This window comes from Pelobates fuscus, chromosome 10 (assembly GCF_036172605.1).
Source record: "Pelobates fuscus isolate aPelFus1 chromosome 10, aPelFus1.pri, whole genome shotgun sequence".
Lineage (NCBI taxonomy): Eukaryota > Metazoa > Chordata > Amphibia > Anura > Pelobatidae > Pelobates > Pelobates fuscus.
In genome coordinates, this window is record NC_086326.1 from 43548980 (window position 1) to 43570538 (window position 21559).

Sequence of the window (21559 nt, forward strand, 5' to 3'; positions counted from 1 at the left end):
CAGCTTTCTCTGTCAGAATGTTTTGTACCAGATCCACTGAATCTGGTACAAAAAATTGCCTTTGCTGTGATTTTTGGAGAATTGCACATTACAATGTGGTAGCAGCTAAGAGATTACATTTGTTTGCACAGTCAATCTATAGAACATTTGCCCTTTAATTAGCGCTCCTATCCATCAACTGAGCTTTCTCTGTCAGCTTATCCAGGAGCTTCATGTGGTCATCTAAACTGTGCTGCTATGACTTCTGACCTGATTTTAAATAGAAATAGTCACAGCACCAGAAACACAACCGGTCTGCCCAGCTACTTCCTTTCTTGGTCTGAGGTTTTTAATTAGCTCTCCATTTAGAAAACTGAGTGAAAAGGTACATACATATCTCTTACGAATTAGGTTGTTATGGTGCCCAGAGTGGTCCTCTAAATATTTTCTTGAAAATGTCATAGAAAATCAAAAGGTAAAATTATTATTGGCATTTATATAGCGCTAACTTATTCCTCAGCGCTTTGCAATATTATAAATGGGAAAGTTAACAAAAAATGACTGCTACAAAATGTTAAAATAGGTTGAGGACCATACCAAAAAAGCTTATATATTAGTTCCATTTGCAGTGGCACTTTAACTTTTGTATTTTAATGACACCAGCTCTGTATCCCAAGTAAGGTTAAAGCGGCTCTGTCATTACATGCCTCAGAGTACAGTTTAAAAGTGACAGACACACCTGGCAGATAAAGATGATGGTGCTTAGGAGAGGCATGTTAAGGCATGTGTTTTTTTTTTAATTTTTTTTATTTCTGCTTCTCCTCGATAATCTTCACAAGAGGACATATCGCCATAATAAATAAATAAAAATAAAAGGCCCGTCGAGTGACTTAACTAGTACTTAACAACTTATGTGTGAATGGCAAGTTCTTTGACCTTGTAGCTAATGTGTAAACAGAGGAGAAGGTGCTGCAGGACTAGTGTTTGAAGTAACGACCACATCAATTATGTCTCTTTAACTCGCACAAATGTCAGAATTTGCATTTTTTTTAAAAATGTATTCCCCTTTTGTTTACTTTATGTAGTCAGCCTACAAAGCCAGAACTATTGTGACGTGTGTCTCCCAATCTAGATAGACGGCAACAAACAGGAATCCCAGGATTCTTTGTTCCTCTTTACTGCCCAGCACACATTCTGCCTATTGTGCATATAATTGAAGCTCAGAATGTTTGTGTACATGTACTTCATTTTTGTCCAAAAATGTTTTATTTTAAATTTTTTATATAAAGTGCATTGCACCGTTTGCAGGGTTATTCATTATAGTGTGATTTGTTAGGAATTCAAATTGAGTTTCAAGGCCCAAATTGCTGAAATGAAAAGGTAGCTGACTTTAAAGACTTTTTACAAAGCTGCGATTACATAGGTTTCATCTGAATTACATTGTGAATATTAACAATTATTTTTTTTGTCTCCTGCAGTAATGAATGCTGGCATGCGAAAATACTTTCTCCAGGCCAATGATCAGCAAGACTTGGTAGACTGGGTCAATGTGCTCAACAAGGCCACCAAAATTACAGTAAGCACCCCCTTCTCTTATCTCTTTCTTTAAATTTCTGAACTATATAGACTCAAGTTTATGGGCAGCGGTTACATGGAACAGTCTGCTTCTTAAAAGCTTGGGTTCATCCAATAGAACTAAAAAATGTACTGCTCTTTGTTCTATCTATGTATGTTTCACAAAATTGGCACTTTTGTAAATTAACCCTGTCACATCACCCTCTCTTCTGCCAGACCAGACAAGTGGCCGTTACTTCCTGCCAATTTAGCTTAGAGTACCTGCCTTGCAAAGATATCTCATTGAGTTACATTGGGAAGTCTGGCTGGACAGCCAGAGAGAGCCTGGGCTGGGGTAGAAGGAGGGCTTGCAAAGGCTGCAGACAAGAGAACTGCAGCTTTTTAAAGCCGTTTTTAGATATACACCCAATAAAAATAATGCTATATTAAATGCATGCAAGTTTTTGGGGGGGCAGTGCTGTGTCCCTTTAGAGCGTAATTCCACGTTCCACGCCAGGTTTATTCCTCATATGTTTTCACGCTTTCTGCATCTATCACGTGGTATGAGAACTGCAGTGTGCCTTATTGAGACTCTCTTTTTGGAACCAATCGCATTTTTTTTTTTCAGTATTTCATTCAAAGTTTTTCTGTAAATCATAATTTTCTGCTTTCACATGCTGAATTTTAATTTAGCCTAATTTCCCCTGCACATCACTCCGTGTCACCACCTGGACAGAATTACAGAAATGGTTTTACAGGTTGAAGTATGTTTGTTTTATGAGCCATGAAGTTTTATAGGTATAAAGGTTTGTTTTATGAGCCATGAATAATGCAGTTGTGTGAGGATGACAAGCATTTATGGGTATATAATTGTTTTTATTATTTTTTTTTTTATATTTTTTAGATCCCAGCTGGTCATTAAATATTGATACTTTCTGGGTACTGGACAGGAAGTTTAGTTTGCGTATTGTCTACCCTTCATCAAAATCTGTGCCAGCATATGCAACCCTGCTTTTGTCTGTGGTGTATTTTTATTTTTTTTCGTTCCTTGTTTTGTGTTGAAATGGCCAAGAACGGCTTCCCAAACGTGCCAATCTAAAGTTGCTTTTCTTAGCAAAACTCTGCTAGCTCACTTCCTGCGCATCTATAGTGATAAATGGTTTACTCACTGAACCTGGTCATGTGCGTCGGCAAAAGTCATACCTAACAACAAGCTCCATCATTTTCCTATCAACAAACAATTGTATTGTTGGAATTTGTATCACCTTTGTAACATGTCAGATCCGCTTTAGGATAAGGCCTTATTTCCATAAGCGATTTTTTTCTGTTTCGTTAATATTTTAAAGGAACACTATAACCACTACAGGGCACTATAGTGTTTATGGTACCAGAATCCCCACCCATAAGTAGTCAAACTGTATGCATATGTTTTGATTTCTTACCTGGGGTCAGCCTTGTGCTGGTCAACTCCTCAAGGAGAGCCAGAAGCTCTCTGCTCGGTGGTCAGACCTAGGCCAGCAGCTCAGAACTTGGCTCGTTGGTTGGGAGCACTCCGCTGACATTCACTGCAAGGCTTGACTCCGGGGAGCTAACAGAAGCTCCATGCAGGAAGTTCAAAATCTCATGGAGTCTCAGACCGTTGCCTGTAAGTTTTCAGTTTGCAAATGATTTGCCTACTTGCCCTGTGAGAATGTGAGGGCATATCTGGCATTAAAAATATTAAAGCCTGCTGTGGTTGTTATGGTGCTTGGGGCAGTGCTTTAAATAAATCTAAAATTCATCTTTCCCGTGAATATTCATTGTTCTCTTTAATTCTATACACTGCTTTTATTTTAGTTTGGTATTGGTAACCTTAATCTTTAATATGAATATTAACTTTTTTTTTACTTTATGTGTATTGCATTTTCTTTATGCTCTGAACCTTGCAAAATATACTATATTTATTTTTATTTTCTTAGAGGTAAATACCATTTCAGAAAGAAAGAATTGTTCTGACTCACAAAGAAGACAGCACTTTCCTATCCGATTAATTTTTCTACCCCCTCCCTGCTTCAGATGTGCACAGTTATGTGTCAGGCTTAGATTTCCTGCTAGAAGCCAGTTTTACTCCTACGCACATCTGATTGACTGAAGAATAATCACTTTCTTGTGAAACCTCTTTGAACTGTGGAGACAGGCTTAAACCTACCCACAAAAATATGTGAAATGGAACATTTCAAAATGGCCTGTGTTCCTTCACACCTATCTTTAGTTTTAGTACTCTATATACAGTGTAGGCGTCTTTAAATGTGAAACCTTGAAAAAAAAAAATGGTTTGTTTAAAACTATTAATAAACCAAAACAAAAAACTCAACATCTTTACATCTTGCAAATTGTATATATTATTTCTCAAAAATGACCAAAAGACACCTGACATTTTATTATAACACTTGCGTGCCTTGCTCCCCTTCCTCTCTACTCATTCGTACTCCTGTAGCCATGTTCCTGACCTCGGCTAAGCGTGCCCTTTGCAAAATATGTTCCCCTACCGCAATTAAAGCTACCTCAACCCTGATTTTTGACCATTTTATCTAGTACCTTATTCCTTTGTTGTCCATGCTTCAGGCACAAAAGGTCCCTTTTTGACTAGATGCTGAAATGACGTTTTGTTGAGAACTTGTTTGCATGCACTGAAATAGGTTGAGTTGAACCGTTGTCTTCCTAAAATCATGCCCTGGATGTTATGACTGTTGTTTCTTTCAGAAATATAGAACTTTGTAAACTTTAGAAAGCCTCAGTTGCCTCACAGAAACAAGTACCTTTCAAGGGGAAAACATCACTTAACCTAATTTTGTTTCTTGTCCAATGAAATATGTGCCCTGAATTAAGGAGTTACGTCAAGCGCCATAATTACTTCAGACTTGAAGTGGTCATGGTGCCTCGAGACTATATGGGCAGTGTTTTTGATTTACTATAACCCCTTGGCTGCTGGGGGTGTAACTCCACCTCTGGCATCTTCATAGGGTCGTCATGAGCCAGCCAATGACGAGTTCTGGGCTGGCTAATATCAATTCTGGGCAACTTTCTTTGCACCATGTGCCAATTATTGGCAAAAAGCAGTCAGCTGACACTCCATGGCAACTGGGTTGGAACTTCCAGGTTCTGCAGAAGCTGGAAGCGCATCACAAGGCATTAGAGGAGCCTCAGAGTTCAGCACGGACCCAGGTAAGAGGGGACATGGTTACTACCAAATGGTTTGTCCCATTACCAGGAAACCTTGCCAGGCTGTAGTGGTTATAATGCTAGGAGTAACCCTGTAATTGGATTGTGATGTCAGTTGCTATATACAGTTGCAAGAAAAAGTATGTGAACCCTTTGGAATGATATGGATTTCTGCACAAATTGGTCATAAAATGTGATCTGATCATCATCTAAGTCACAACAATAGACAATCACAGTCTGCTTAAACTAATAACACACAAAGAATGAAATGTTGCCATGTTTTTATTGAACACACCATGTAAACATTCACAATGCAGGTGGAAAAAGTATGTGAACCCCTAGACTAATGACCTCTCCAAGAGCTAATTGGAGTGAGATGTCAGCCAATTGGAGTCCAATCAATGAGATGAGATTGGAGGTGTTGGTTACAACTGCCCTGCCCTATAAAAACACACACCAGTTCTGGGTTTGCTTTTCACAAGAAGCATTGCCTGATGTGAATGATGCCTCGCACAAAAGAGCTCTCAGAAGACCTACGATTAAGAACTGTTGACTTGCATAAAGCTGGAAAGGGTTATAAAAGTCTCTCCAAAAGCCTTGCTGTTCATCAGTCCACGGTAAGACAAATTATCTATAAATGGAGAAAGTTCAGCACTGCTGCCACTCTCCCTAGGAGTGGCCGTCCTGTAAAGATGACTGCAAGAGCACAGGGCAGACTGCTCAATGAGGTGAAGAAGAATCCTAAAGTGTCAGCTAAAGACTTACAAAGTCACTGGCAAATGTTAACAACCCTGTTAGCGAATCTACAATAAGTAAAACACTAAACAAGAATGGATTTCATGGGAGGATACCACAGAGGAAGCCACTGCTGTCCAAACAAAACATTGCTGCACGTTTACAGTTTGCACAAGAGCACCTGGATGTTCCACAGCAGTACTGGCAAAACATTCTGTGGACAGATGAAACCAAAATTTAGTTGTTTGGAAGAAACACACAACACTGTGTGGCGAAAGAGGCACAGCACACCAACATCAAAACCTCATCCCAACTGTGAAGTATGGTGGTGGGGGCATCATTGTTTGGGGCTGCTTTGCTGCGTCAGGGCCTGGACGGATTGCTATCATTGAAGGAAAAATGAATTCCCAAGTTTATAAAGACATTTTGCAGGAGAACTTAAGGCCATCTGTCTACCAGCTGAAGCTCAACAGAAGATGGGTGTTGCAACAGGACAATGACCCAAAGCATAGAAGTAAATCAACAACAGAATGGCTTAAACAGAACAAAATACGCCTTCTGAAGTGGCCCAGTCAGAGTCCTGACCTCAACCTGATTGAGATGCTGTGGCATGACCTCAATAAAGTGATTCACACCAGACATCCCAAGAATATTGCTGAACTGAAACAGTTCTGTAAAGAGGAATGGTCAAGAATTACTCCTGACCGTTGTGCATGTCTGATCTGCAACTACAGGAAACGTTTGGTTGAAGTTATTGCTGCCAAAAGAAGGTTCAACCAGTTATTAAATCCAAGAGTTCACATACTTTTTCCACCTGCATTGTGAATGTTTACATGGTGTGTTAAATAAAAACATGGCAACATTTCATTCTTTGTGTGTTATTAGTTTAAGCAGACTGTGATTGTCTATTGTTGTGACTTAGATGATGATCAGATCACATTTTATGACCAATTTGTGCAGAAATCCATATCATTCCAAAGGGTTCACATACTTTTTCTTGCAACTGTATTTTGAGGTAAGCAGAGCATCTATTGAACATCCCTTAAAATTGTAGTTAATCTAATTTTTATTTTATTTTTTTTACAGTATTTTATTCAATGTTTTAATTTCCAGAGAAATTACAGTTCAGAATAATCTAAAACCGGCTTCGTGCAGAGATTTTTTTTGAAGAACATGTACATGGTGTGTCTAAACATATGTCTTCTTTTGTAGGTACCAAAGTCTTGTGAACAACCATGTCCTGCAGATGCCTTGAACAATCAGCTAGAGAACAGCAAAAAACAGATCTCTTACCGAACTGACATAGTGGGGGGTGTACCCATTATTACTCCAACTCAGGTCTGCATTTCAATGCCATAGTTGGGGGTGTACCCGTTACTACTTACAACTCTGTTCTGTATTTCAATAGAATACCGGTGTGTGACTTTTGCAGTGGCTTGTAGATCCATCTGGCATTCATTTAAGGGGAAAAGTCTGAAATTGAGTCTTACTAGTCTCTTATTTTGCAGATTTCTCTGTTGTGTAGCTGGCTGAATCACGGAACGCTGTGTTCTGTTACATTCTCTGCACACTTCACAATCTTTCATTCTCACCCTATGTTTATTGTCCAGTAGATGAGTAATCCGATTTAAAATAGAGAAAATATTTAAGGAGTGCATGGAAGCCAACTTGTGCTAACTTTCTGCTATAATCCTGAGCTTATAATACAATAAGTCCATGTTTCGATTTTTTTGGATTGTATTATTAAATTTAGTTTTGTCATATCTGTAATACAGCTCTCTCGTTGTTGCCTGTCATCCCCTTTTATTTTTTTCTCTGCAGCAAGAAATCAGTGAGTGTGCCAATACTGGTGACCGAAACAATCTAAAACGCTCCCAGAGCCAGCTCCCATCCTCCCCCTTGCGCCCTTCGGAGAGCAGTGCAATAAAGGCAGGATACTGTGTGAAGCAAGGAGCTGTGGTAAGCCACTAGTTGCCTGGCATTCATTGTGGGCGTTGGAAAATGAAAGCCATGGTCTGTCTTGGAATTGTTCTCATGGTGCCTGTGTTACAAAGGTTTCAGGCATTTGCTAAATTATGAATCTTCAGTTGAATGAATATAGATTTCAATTATCTAGCATTCTTTATTTAAAGCTAAAGCATTTCAGATTTTACATTTTTTTTTGTTTTAGTGGTAGTTCTGGCTAGATTGAAAGTACGTGACGAACGCCATAACAGTTTATTTGCACAGGTTTCCCTCTCTCCCAGTTCATCGCGTCTTGAGCGTAACATTATGCAAACATCTTTGCAGTTATAAGCCCACCACTGACTCAGATGTGTCATAAAGAGAAATTTCCCCAGCACATCTATGTACTTACACTAGAGGCCACACAACAGGGTTATCTGGGAGTTTTAATTCCCCTGTATTATTTGAAATAAAACTGAACTTTGGCTTCTGTGCAAGGATTTATGTTATAAACTCAGAACAGCTTTACAAAGTTATGGGTTTGTAATAAAGGCTCAACATTTCCTTTCACCCTTTTGTGTTTGGGGAATGGAATTAAGCCTCTGCTGTTTCTCAAAATGCCACTAGTTCCTTGCCTATTACTCTCTCCCATTTAATTTAGCATGTGTAGGAATAGGGCAAGTCACATCGGTTGGACAACGTTTAAATGACATCCCTGCAAACCCGCACAGTGATCCTTCACAGCCTGTGCAGCATACACACTATTTAGAGCAACATGTAAGAACTTCGAATAGTAGTCATGCTCCCCCCCCCTCCCCCTCCCCAAGTGTGCTTGTAATTCCATTTATTTATGGTATCACCAAATATTACAATTAAATGTATGCATTGTGCTAAACACGTTGCTAGATATATTTGCTTCGTAGCTTTTACCTATTTGAGCTTGGAATTGCAGTTTAAAATTTTTTTTATTTTTTTTTAATTATTTGTTCCAGAGTCTCAGTCTCATAGTTTTTTTGTTTTTTTTTTTTGTAATTATTTGTTCCAGAGTCTCTTGTGACTATTTCCAAAGAGCCATAAAAATCAGCACCTTTTATAAAGTTGCTGAAACTCCCCTACAAGTACAGAGGTTTCTCAATGAGAAGTTTCTGATTGAAGTATTCCTTGGCACAGACTGAATTTTTAGGTGTATATCTACTAAATTGTTAGTTTTTAATGGAGTGTTCTTTTAAAAACTACTAATTTGTTATGGGACGACTTTCAAAACTGTTCCCTGTTGTCCCCAAATGCTGATGCCAGGGAACTAAAGCGGGTCAGCACTCTGAAATTGGGACTGTCCCAGCAAAAGTGGGACTGTTTGGAGACATGCTTTGACTCATTTACCACCTATATTTCTATTGTAATGCTGTATATCAAGGGTCTGACTGACTAAGCATCATGGAACTTGTTCTAAAAATAACTGGCTTATCTGTCTTTTAGTCACCCCCTGCTTTATAGAAATCATGGATTAAGACTTCCTTTTCAGCAAATACCCTATATGTGATTTTTTGTATAGTGAGGTTTTCAATCAGGATATGGCTGAGCTTTCTCCACTAATCACGGTCCTCTCAAAGCGAGTTGATTTACAGAATGGTTTTTATTTTTTCCCTTTTTCCATCCCTTGGTTTTCCAGTTTATGATAGTGCTCAGAATAACAGTTTTTGATTGCGCTGCTTTACGTTTCCTGCTCAATATTTCCCTTTGAGATTTCCTAGGAAGTAAGAGACAGATTTGTGGAGAAGGAATTAACTGTTTTGTGTGGGTTATTTTGTCTTGTAGTTGGGATTTTAGTGACGCTGGAGGTCCTCACACAGCGTGAGGACGTCCAGCGACGCCATAGCACGGAAAACTTGTCCTTTAGACCAGGAAGTGCCCTCTAGTGGCTGTCTAGTAGTAGTAGACAGCCACTAGAGGACGAGTTAACCCTGCAAGGTAATTATTGCAGTTTATGAAAACTGCAATAATTACAGTTGCAGGGTTAAGGGTAGTGGGAGTTGGCACCCAGACCACTCCAATGGGCAGAAGTGGTCTGGGTGCCTGGAGTGTCCCTTTAAACATTCCAGAGACATAGTGCCTTGTACAACAATATATCGTGATCTTATGTTGATCTATTCAATTAGACTAAATTGAGAGCACAACCATTTAATTTCGGTCCTATGACTTGTGGTAACCAAAATATTTATTTATGTGGTTCTCATTTCCTTCTGTGTCTATATATAGTGATACCCAGATAGCTACATGGTTACAAACCTCAGAAGTCCAAGGTTGCAAGATTTGCCATGTGACCAGCAATGCTGATAAAATATTTATGCTGCCGAGCAGTTATGGTAAACACAAGTTCTTTTATTTTAAATCCATATTGAATTCCATCTGTACATTGCCCTAGAAGGATTGCTAGTAAATGTATAGATTTGAAGAAAAACAAAAAAATGAGTCGTCCCCGTCCCCTCTCCCCCTCAACTGCTGTGGCCAGAAAGTGTATGCCCTCTTACGATCATGCAGCACTTTGGAAACCTACAAAAACTAGCTGCCTGTAGTTTCACTTTCTGCTTGCAGTGGTCTTCTGCCTATCTCTTCCCTCCTTTTCCATTTTTTCCTTTATATTTTACTTGTTCTGAAAATTCAGTCCGGATCATAACTCTTTTTAAAGGAACACAATAGTGTCAGGACTTAAAACGTGTTTCTGACACTATAGTGGTGGTGTGGCTGTGTAGGCAGCCGGCCCCACTCCAATAGCCCAGAAGAGAGTATTTTACTTTTATTTTTTATTTTTTTTAAAAATAAAAATTTTCTACACTGCACTGTTCTTGCTGCGGTTAGCCCTGCCTCCATGGCAGAGATCATAAATTGATGATCTCAGGAAAGCATTGGAGGCTGTTGCGCATGCACAACAAAACACCATATCAATCTGCATCTATTCATAGAGATGCATTAAATCAATGCAGCTGTATGGGGAATGCTCAGCGCCTCCAAGCAGAGCGTGGAGATGCTGCACACTGTGCAACACTGGACTAGGAAGCACCTCTACTGTCCTTCTGAGTGACTGCCACTAGAGGTGTTACTTACCAGCAGTATAAACACTGCCTTTTTTCTGAAATAATGGATAAATAACTTCCTTTTCAGCAAATAACCCAGCTAGGATTTTTCTACAGTGAGGTTTTGAACCAGGATATGGAGATTTATTCTCTAATCCTGTATTAATGGAATTCAATATGGAGTTAAAATAACTTTTGTTTACCTTAACTGCTCAACAGCATAAATATCTGATCAGCATTGCTTGTCAAGTAGTAAATCTTGTAACTTTGGACAATCGTTATGTAACCATGTAGCTATCTGGGTATCGAGATTATCGGTAAATATATATAATCTCTATCACATAAATAAATCTTTCATTTACCACAATTCAAAGGACTGAAATTAAATAGATATCGTGTCCCTTTAAATATATGATCCACTTTCTGTTGGTTTGCTTATACTTGTCTCAAAGTAAAAAAAAATGTTTAATAAAGTCCCTTCCCCACCTGTCATTCTGTTCTTTAGCATAGACATCTGTGTAGAGCACTGCCTGGAAAAACTGCTTTGGCTAGAGGAGTTTAGGAAGGGAGTGATGGTCAGTCACATAGAGAATTGCCCTGCCTGGGTCAGTGTCACCAACTAGGGCCAATCCTTTTACACTGCAGCTAGAATGAAGGAGTTATCAGTGGTGGATGTTGCACTCTCATGTGGCAGGTGAGATTTTACTTAATGGCCATTGGAGTTATAGTAAAAATCTCCAGTTATTTAAATGTGCATAGGGATTTGAGAGCGAACGCAACTAAGAACTCTCTTTTCTTTGGTTTTTACATTTTGTATGTATTGGGGCTGATGTGTACTATGGTCATTGCTGCCACCTTGGAGTAGTGGGAGTTTGAGCGCAGGACCTTTTTGTTTATTGGAAAATAAAAGTGTTTTAATTCCTCATACACATACTTGTGCCAGACCTTTCTGCATATCTTTGTAAAGCAATTCTTCACCCTTTCAGGGTGCCGTTTTACTATTCACATAAATAATGAAGAAGCTTTTTATTAAAATTTAGTTTTGTGTTTTTTTTTTTTCTTTATAGATGAAAAACTGGAAAAGAAGATATTTTATTTTAGATGAGAACACAATAGGATATTTTAAATCTGAAATGGTAGGTTCTCCATTATTGCTTTATTCCATTATAGCTTTATGGATAAGCTGTAAATGTTTGGACTTTAAACATTTTTTTTATTTTTTTAAATTTCTTGTCTCCCCTTTATCACAGGAGAGGGACCCTCTTCGCCAGATACAGTTAAGGGAGGTGCAAAAGGTCCAAGAGTGCAAACAAAGGTGAGAAAATATCTAAAATTTTAATAAAATAAATACGCTTGTACATATATAACTGCCCATAAAACCTGCACCATGATACTAACCTTTCCAAACCATTTTGTGTAGCTTAGAATCATAAAACATAATCTGCATGTGCTTGTTTCTAGATGTTGTTACATTTGAGTTTGAATGGAGTACACATTTGGTTATGTTGCTTAGAGGGCCCCTTTTAAATTGAAATGTTCCTTTTTATTCTAGTTTGGCTGGCATAGATCTCTTGTGTTTGCAGAATACACAAAGAGGCTTTTTATTGGCGGAATGTTAAGATATTACACTTGGCACACAAGACATGAGTTTACATTTGTAACATGAAGTCTGATAGAACTGTCTTATCTTGTATGCTGTGTTTAACCAGATTTCTTTTTTCCATCTGTTTACAGTGATAACATGATGAGGGATAACCTTTTTGAAATTGTAACCAGTTATCGAACATTTTATGTGCAGGTACAGTTTTTATTTGATTGTGCTAAAGGGCTAATGGACCACTAGACATAAATCCAAGAGACAGAGCAAAATTACTTTTAAAGTTGAGTGTTCTCATTTGTTTCGAATTCATCGAATGGTCGTTTTGAAAATGAAAGTAATAATAAATTGTAATCTCTTTGGTGATGGTCTATGAGAATTCATTATTTGTTGGATAATACATACCCCAAGATGTCACTATAGTGTAAGAAATACCGCTTTATATTCCTTACACTATAGAATCCCTTCAATTATTCAGGTAATAAATCACTTAGAATTTTGTTTAAATCTGTATAATTTTTGTGTTTATGTTTATTGGTTTCATAACATATTCCATTGCAAACGTATTGTTCTTAATGCGGGTTAGTGCCTGCGCAGAGGCCTGGTTATCTTTGCATGAACGGATTCACAGGTTGTGGCCTGCGCAGAGGCTCTTCGATCATGTCAATTGTTGTACAGCATTTAATATAGTATCATATTCGAGCATGCTCCCTCTAGGTGCCGGTAGGCAGTAATAAGATAAGCGGGTAAATTAAGGCAGATAAACTATGGATCAGCATTAGTAAACAGAACAATGTAGAAGCATTATCTCTTACAATTTTTACATCATAAACAGCGTGAGCGTAGTTAACACATTGTATCATGCTGGTGCCTTATGGCCATGTTAAGACTTTGTTTAAGCGCTGTTACATAACAAACAACTGTCACGGTGCAGGCTTGCAATAATAAGAGGCATAATGGTTAAGAATCAACATTAATAAACATAGTAATAAAAGAGCAGGTTGGTAGTGACCCTTAGGGTGTCGCCCTAGAGGCGTCTACCTGTACCTATATTTGTGTCGGGCAAAGCCACTCGCTGCGTTGCGTGGAGAAATGTATTTTTGGGGGCGGGTTGGCTACCGTGGCAGCTGTGTTTTGTGGTGGCTCTATGGAGTTTTCACGTGAGTTGAGTCATTTGTGGTGTACCCTCCGTTGTGTGCGTGCCTCGTGTGTTTGGTGTGTGGTGCGTGATTATGTCAGTGCTTCGCTGGCTATGCCTTCCCGCCCTCCCCGACATCAGTGTCTATTGCTGTGGCTTTGTGCCGCGTGTTGCGCCTGCTGGTTGTCCAGGTTGTTGTGCTCTGGTGTATAATGTAGTTTCTCCGCTGTCATGTTACGTTGTATAGAAGTCCCTCCTTGGTGCCCGGTGTTGTGGAGCGGTCCGTTGGTGTGGTCTGCGTGTGTGTGGTTCGTGGCCCCTCGTGCATGTGTGGAGGTGTCGTGCTTGTGTGTTCCTCTGATTGGCTTGTCTGATATCTATGACGTCTTTTTCATTGTGCCGTCTTTTCCTGGTCGGTCTCGTTTTTGTAAAAATCTGTATAATTTTTGCACACAAAATAAAAATGTTAATTTTTGGTAGAAAGATGGGGTTACGGGGCGCTTGCATAATGATTAGGGCTGTTGAACCGCTCCGGCCTGGGAGATTGGCCGCCTCTCCCGTCCGTCGCTCTCTAGGCCACGTGTCAGATTGTGCTGCCAGGGAGCTTCTGTCCCGTTTCCAACCTCCACAGTGTGCTGCAGTCAGATCGGGATGCAGGTGAGTCGGTGGGTGAGTGAGATTTTGGGCTTGATATAGCTAAAAACGGCTTTGAGTAGGAGAGGAGCTCAAGCAAGATGCGACTCTCCACCATGGCAGTCAGGCCCTGCCCCCTATTGATTTATTTTTGTCTTACAATTCTCTCTGAATAGTGATGTTTTCTTGATGTGTAATGTATGACCTCCAAAAAAAAAAAAAAAAAACGATAATTCCTCTTACATATTCCAGAGGCACACAATACTGGATTGTAATGCATTAAATACTGGATTGTAATGCATTAAATACTGGATTGTAATGCATTAAAATTAGCGTTGCAAGAAATTATGACTTGTGTAAATTGTCCAGCTTGAGTATATTGGCTTTAATTTTGCAGGTTTTTATAAAAAAAAAAAAAAAAAAAAAAAAAAAAAATTAAATTCACTACAAATTGCTGTTTAGTGAATAAACCCCTTAATAGTCGAGAGTTGAGAATTGTAATGGGTAAATTTCATTGCTTGCTTTTCCTTTTTTGATGTGACCTTATTCTGTCTTATGTCATCGCAGTTCTAAAAGGTAAGGGAATTATTGGATAAAAGCTTGGCAACAATGAAACTGAATTATTTAAAGAGGGTCTAACTTTTGTTTTTCTTTCTTTTTCTTAAACACAGGCTGACAGCCCAGAGGAAATGCACAGCTGGATTCGAGCCATTTCCGGTGCAATTGTGGCACAGCGTGGACCAGCTAGATCTGCAGCATCTGTAGGTATCTTCCTCCAAGCACATCATTACAATGCAGGCCAACGCTGCTTGTAACCAGTATTTCTCATTGCTTATTTATGGCAGGATAGTGGATTCAACCTACTACCAACCCCTAATTTCCAGATATCTATGTTGTGTAATGTCTGCTTCTGTGTATACTATGTCACCATATTGGCAAACCTATTTTGCAGTTAACTTTCATGGTTTGGGGGTTTTAACACATTATTTTATACATTTGTTAATTCGTTTTTTATTTTATTTCGTATCCTTTAGTGTTAAAACAACCATCTACCCCAACCTTGCCCACTAGATATAGTAAAATCTTACCTTTATTCCATTCTGCTGCTGCTGGCCCTGCCCCTGATCTACCTGCTTGGCCTACATAATCAGAAGTGATTCTCTCAGCCAATTACAATGCTTCCCCATTGGATTGGCTGAGACTGCCAAGGAGGCAGATCAGGCGCTGAGCCAGCACAAGCCAAACACAGCCCTGACCAATCCGCTTCTCCTCATAGAAATGAATTGAAACAATGCAACTCTATGAGGAAAGTCCAGTGTCTCGTGGAGGTATCTCTAGGCTGTAATGTAAACACTGAATTTTCTCTGAATAGACAGTGTTTACAGCAAAAAGCCTGAAGGGAATGATTCTACTCACCAGAACAAATACAATAAGTTGTAATTTTTCTGGAGTGTCCTTTAACCCCTTATGGACCAAACTTCTGGAATACAAGGGAATCATGACATGTCACACGTCATGTGTCCTTAAGGGGTTAAAGGATTGGTTTGGGAACCAATGCTCTAAAGCATGGATTGTTGGGGATACTAAGTGAAATGCAAAATGTAAGGGTAAATGTATTAAAAATGTAATTCACTTTGCATTCTGAGAACTCTCATTTTAATGCATAACTCTGACAATGTTATCCTGGAAACACATTTACATATTGTGATGGGCAGCTCCCAGTATGGAGAATTTCAATGCTGCACTCAGGAAACTGGTCACATGTGATTATAAATGCTACATATTAGACCAACAATTTCAGTACTGCTCATAATCCTGAAGTTTTATGTGTCCAGCAAGACATGTTTTTGGCAACTATATCTAGCAAACGATTCCACCTTCAAGTATGTCGTGTTGGCAAAATCACCTGGAAATTTATTGCCAAGAATATATTTGCCTTTAAAAAAAAAATCCCTCTTTTGTCAAGATGGTCACATGGCCAGTGTGAATACTCACACCCACTGCACTTCCAGATGTGTGAAGCATCTCACAATGTTTGGCATGTGGCTGTATGCCTACAGTTATGAGATGTCACGATCCCACTCATCGGTGGGGCAACTCGTGAGCTCCTGGGCGTCATGTTTGACTGAAATGTCTCAAACTGAATTTTAAATTTAAAGACCAAATAGCTGAACTGGAAACATTCTTCAAGTCCGCTTTCCTAGTTCTAGTTTGGCATTCACTTTACATTCCTATAAATTCTTTAGTAAATAACCCAGACTGGTTCAAGAATCACTACTCAAGGATTGGTTCAAATGTGACTGCTATTTCTGCTTAAGTTAAACCAGGTAATTCCAAAATCATGAACTACGGTATTTTATTTATGCATATTCTTCGTTGGAGTTATATCTAAAACGCTCTTGTGCCTCTAACAAACTCTGGATACAGAGAGCACTTTAACAAGCTAAAGAATCCGTTTCCCTCTGGTGTAAACTCCAGCTTTCTAGCTATGTGTTTGCTTGTAGTATTTTCATTTCTCATTCCTTAGGTTTAGGTATGTGAGCATTTAGTGTTGGCTCCGTTGTTAGGCTAACACCTTCTTCCTGACATTACCTGGCAAAACAATGTCATGATTATGTATGGCCTGATAGAGATGGCATGATCGAGCAAAGGTGCATTTTCTTACAGAAAAAAAGTATGTTGAGGTTGTTTTTTTTTTTTTTGCAGTTGTAAAAAAATGACTCCCAAGGTAATTATTTAGGGAATGTGGACAAAAAACAGACGTATGTACAAAAAGTGTATGTAAAATAACCTCTATATTTTGATATTGGTTGTTAAATTAGGCTACTGTTACAGTTGTCGTAAGTATAAACATAAAAACATTGTATTAATACATAAATAAGCCTTAAACTCCATGCAATACATTAGTATTTCTATTGTTTTTGTTTATGGTTTGGTTCCTTCTGTTCTCCATGCTGGTTACGTAGCTGCCTCCACTCACGTGGTGGGATGAAAAAGAAAGTGTTTCTTGGGGTCTGTTAGCAGCGGTTCCTTCCCAGGGCTGACCTCCTTGGAACTCCTCCCATTTGTGGTCAGAGTGGTCTGATATTATATACACATTTTACCCTTTGATCTCTTCCATCCAACTAAAGTAGAAAATTCTGGAAGTTATGGTAGAGTCTCAAATTTGTTGACTGTTCCTTGGCTTTGGAGACAGGTGTTAATTACAGAGTTTATGCATATCTCCCTCATAGATGGCTAAATAACTTGTTTACACCAACCCTGGAAGGGGACAGATGATCTGCGGGAGAAGTTTCAATCTCACTGTCTTCATTCAGGTGTTGTGAAATGCAAATAGTTCTCTTTACACCCTTATAGTGATCAGAAGCACTACAGCTTTATGTTGTGGTTCTAGTGGCTATAGCCTGTCCTTGCATGCTGAGTAGTGTAAACACTGCCATTTTATAGAAAAGTCGGTACTTGCATTACTGCCTAGAAATACCTCTAGTGGCAGTCACTCAGATGGCCACTAGAGGTGCTTCCTATCTCCGTGCACCTACATTCCGTGTCTCCACGCTCTGCATGGAGATGCAGAATGCTCCCCATAGAGATGTATTTATTGGTGCAATGCATATGTAATGGCCTCCTAATGCTTTCCTATGGGAAAGCATTGGATTGGATAATAAAGATTGATCTCCGCCACGGAGGAGAGACCAGCCACGGCGAGACAGGCGTATTGTAGGATAAAAGTTACGTTTTAAACTCCTTTCCCATGCAGTTAAATAGTCTGACACTATAGTGTTTCTTTAACCCCTTAAGGACACATGACATGTGTGACATGGCATGATTCCCTTTTATTCCAGAAGTTTGGTCCTTAAGGGGTTAAAGGGATACTGTAGACACCCAGACCACTTCAGCTCCTTGAAGTGGTCTGGGTGCAGTGTCCCTTTTGCACCTTGTGCTGCAATGTTAAACATTGCAGTTCCAGAGAAACGGCAATGTCTACATTGCAACACTAAGTATCCCAAACAGCCATAGAGGGCTTCCTGAATTGAAACAGATCTTTGTTGCGGTATCTGACGCTGGACGTACTCTGGCTCTGCATGAGGACCTCCAGTGTCAGATTTGTTTCCCCATAGGAAAGCATTGATTTAATGCTTTCCTATGCAGAGATCTAATGCGCGAAAACGGCATTTGCTGAACATGTGCCTTAGCCCCCGCTCGTGAGGGGGGAGGAGCGTCGCCCCATTGCCAAGGGACATCAATCCTGGGATAAGGGAAGTAGATATAGGGTTTTTAACCCATTATTTAACAGTGAGGCAGAGGGAGCTATAGTGCCAGTAATATAGCGTTGTATTCCTGGCACTTAGAGTATTACTTTAATTAGAGGTTACCAGAAACCTTTACCCATTGGCAAATAAATGACCGAGACCAGATGCCCAATAACACTCTGTCACTATACATGTAACAAACTGGTTACAGGTTTATTAGACATATCAATTTCTAGTTAAGACATATCATTTTCTTAAGCCGTTATCTATCAGACATATTGTTACACCTGGGTACCGGGTGTAGCTTTTTAATGTGTATAATCAGTTTGCCTTTTCCAATGATTGTTTGATTTGTACTTTTTGTTCTAGTTTTGTTCGTATTTTGTTATGTTTTTTGCTTTTTTTTACCCTCTTGCCTCACCCCTGTTTCTCAGCCCTACCCTCCTCATGGTTTGTCTAATTTCCAACCTGCCCTGTCTCCCCGCAGATACGACAGGTCAGACGCCTTTCGAACCCTTGTATTTCGAGGTACAGGCAGCAGCGCATGTCCACATTACTGACCAATCGCTGCCTCTCCTATCATGTAACCATGCCCACATTCACAGAACCATCACCCACCGCACATTAACTCTACGCTGTTCATCTGTGACCCTCGAGATGTTAAAATACAGCTCCCATTTTTTTCTCATCTCTAAATTCCTGAGACTTTGAGGATTATGGGAATTGTAGTACATAATACTGGTGGTCCTCTGTTGTACAGCCATGCATTAACTCAGTCGACTGGTGCAGTTTGTGCGTATATAACTCTATATGATTGTGCTTGCATGTTTTGTGTATAGACTGTAACTGAGCATGTACCACGTCTAGAATCATGCAATGTTAATAAACATCACCTATTAACAGTGTGACCTGAAAATTGGTAGACAGATTTCCTGGAACCTTAAACCTTTGGTTAATGTATATATTCTCATCAGGTTATGCTTCCTTGACAAGTTGAGCTGTTATCGCTGATTTTGGCAGTAAGCATACTTTGAGTATAGCTGTCTGGACATGCTGGCAAATATATCGCCTCAGCACCTTTTGACTTGTAGGATCCATTTAATGGATTTTGGGGTATGCTTGGAGTAGACTATCCAGTTATTTTTGGACCTTTTAATAGTCCTTGAGGACTTCTTTGAGAACTCTGGCTCTCCAAGCTGCATAAATACTCCAAGCTCCATAATTACAAACCCCTTTTTATATAAGTCTGTTGTTCAGCTGTAATTAGAATAAATGTATTGAATGTCCATCCACGCTTCCTAATTTGCAGCTGCTCTGACTCACTTTGAATCTTATTTGTTTGGTTTTAAAGTTTTACCCATCCTCATTCACGGTACTGTAACTAATAATTCTCTGTTCTTTGCAGGAGGCCTCCACCTCACACTCTGACTTCAACCTTCCCTTTCGCGCCAGCAGTGTCCCACACTCAGCCGCCAGACTTCAGCTCTCTGACCCAGGGCCCTCTTATCGTGAGAGAGAGGAATATAGCACAGTCACCAAGACCCAGTCAGGACATGTCAAGGTCCCGGCTTTCTCTGCAAGAAATGAGTCTAGCAAAGTAGGCCCCTCCGTGCCAAGTGCCCAGCATGTCTTATTTCCAGACCACGTGGACCTTGATGATCTCAGCCTGCCAGTCACTGATGTCTAAACTTCTTTATCGTCAACTACGCAGAAGAAGGGATCCTGGAGCAACATGCAGCTTTACCTATAGTTCATCTCGATTCAAACCTCCATCTTCTGACCCACCTCTTGCCTCCAGTAGGTGCCACCAGATTTTGCTTTGACAGGCCTGTCACTGCAAATGAGTGGCTTGTACAAGCTTAAGACGCACATTCCCTATAAAACTGTTGAACTTTCTTCTCCTGTAGCTGAAACGAGGGTTATAACTAGGATTTCCGTTTGTATGGAAATGTGACTTGGGTCACTACGTGTGAGCATGCCAAATATGGTGTAGAGTGCCTTGTTGCTCTTACAAAGGGTTATTTCAAACTGTTGATTCTGTGAGTTGTAAAATGTGGCATAAGCTAGACTTGGTGCCATCACGATGCATCCAATCCATGAGTGATACAGAGTATGAGATTTTAACTGCTTTTAAATATCTAACTCAGTATTTATAGTACTCAGATTAACCTATTTGCACCCGGAGAAAGATGCAAAGCAATAACCAGTCTCCTTGAGGGCAGAGGTAGGTAATGTTGAAATATGTGACCCTTCTTATATTTTGCACATTCTATGCCAGTGCCACAAGTGGGAAAGGCTGTCGATGAATAGCGTTCATGAAAACCATTTTTTTATATCTATAGCCATATCTATAGAAAGATTTTATACTATATAAAATCTGTAGATATAGCTATAAATATACATTTATTTTGTTTTTTATTTTATTTATATTTTGTTGTATCTACCAGGTGTCAGGTACCACCAAGAGCTGGATTTGTTAAAGCTATTTTGTATTAGAGCTCTGCACTCCCTGTGCCTCTTACATGGTTCAAGGTTGTTGTGGTTATTATACCTGGTTTATTATTAAAAAAAAAAAAAAAAAAAATTTGAGCCAGATCCTGTTTCTGCACTGTTGGTTTTTGTCTCAAGTGCCTGCTGAACTCTTGCTTAATTTTATTTTTATTTTTTTAAGATTTTTGTGAATAGCTGGATATTAAGCGATCTGCTGTAGCCCTGTGCTTCCCTTCAATTATTCCTGGTTGGAAACGTGTTGTTTTTTTTTCATATATCCCACCCTCCACTTCCCCATTTTTATAATTTTTGGTGGGTGTGTTCTAATTTATAAAAGTCTCTTCCTAGATGTGGGTGGTGCATACACCCATTTGAAATATAACTGTATATCACTTGAAATAAACATATTAATTTTCAGTAATATTGTGTTCTATTTTTCTTTTAACCTTTTTGAGTTTATTACTCATTCCTAGGAGGTCAACTGAGGCTAAAGCTTCAAGGCATGTATAACTTTTATTGTTCGTGCTTAGTGGAACAAAGATCTTTTTTTTTTTTTATTTTTTTTATTTGCCCATATAGAAAACATAGGTTTTATATATTATACATGTGTTTGGGCATACACCAGTTACTAGAGCCCTTAAATCAACTCTTGAGGTTTAAGACCTTCTGTACACAAAGGCTGAGATAATGAGCCAAGCAGGAAATCCACACTTTATATTCCTTACTAGACAGTGTTGCATTGTCATTTTATTTTTCTTGCGCATACTCTAGAAATATGGAGTGGTCCATGCTATACAAACATAAAAGCAAAAATACATATCGATGGGATTATAGGACTTTAAACATGCAAATGCTAAAGAGTTTGTGTGTGTATGTATATGTGTGTGTGTGTATGTATATGTATATGTGTATGTATATATGTATGTATATATATATATATACACACACACTTTTTTTTTTCTTTTAA

General features: G+C 39.2%; 1 protein-coding gene across 2 annotated transcripts in view; it reads left to right on the forward strand.

Annotated features, from left to right (window-relative positions):
- PLEKHA1 (pleckstrin homology domain containing A1) overlaps nt 1-21013 on the forward strand; it is a 49497-nt gene extending 28484 nt beyond the window's left edge. The window contains exons 5-13 of one of the 2 annotated variants that reach the window (XM_063435324.1): nt 1458-1555; nt 6682-6807; nt 7291-7428; nt 11552-11620; nt 11735-11799; nt 12219-12282; nt 14524-14613; nt 18590-18630; nt 19508-21013. In XM_063435324.1, coding sequence (XP_063291394.1) covers nt 1458-1555; nt 6682-6807; nt 7291-7428; nt 11552-11620; nt 11735-11799; nt 12219-12282; nt 14524-14613; nt 18590-18630; nt 19508-19703 — 887 coding nt within the window. In that variant the 3' untranslated portion in view covers nt 19704-21013. The remainder of the gene's footprint in view (nt 1-1457; nt 1556-6681; nt 6808-7290; nt 7429-11551; nt 11621-11734; nt 11800-12218; nt 12283-14523; nt 14614-18589; nt 18631-19507) is intronic. The other variant, XM_063435323.1, reaches the window with a different exon arrangement.
- The last annotated feature ends 546 nt before the right edge of the window (nt 21014-21559 follow it).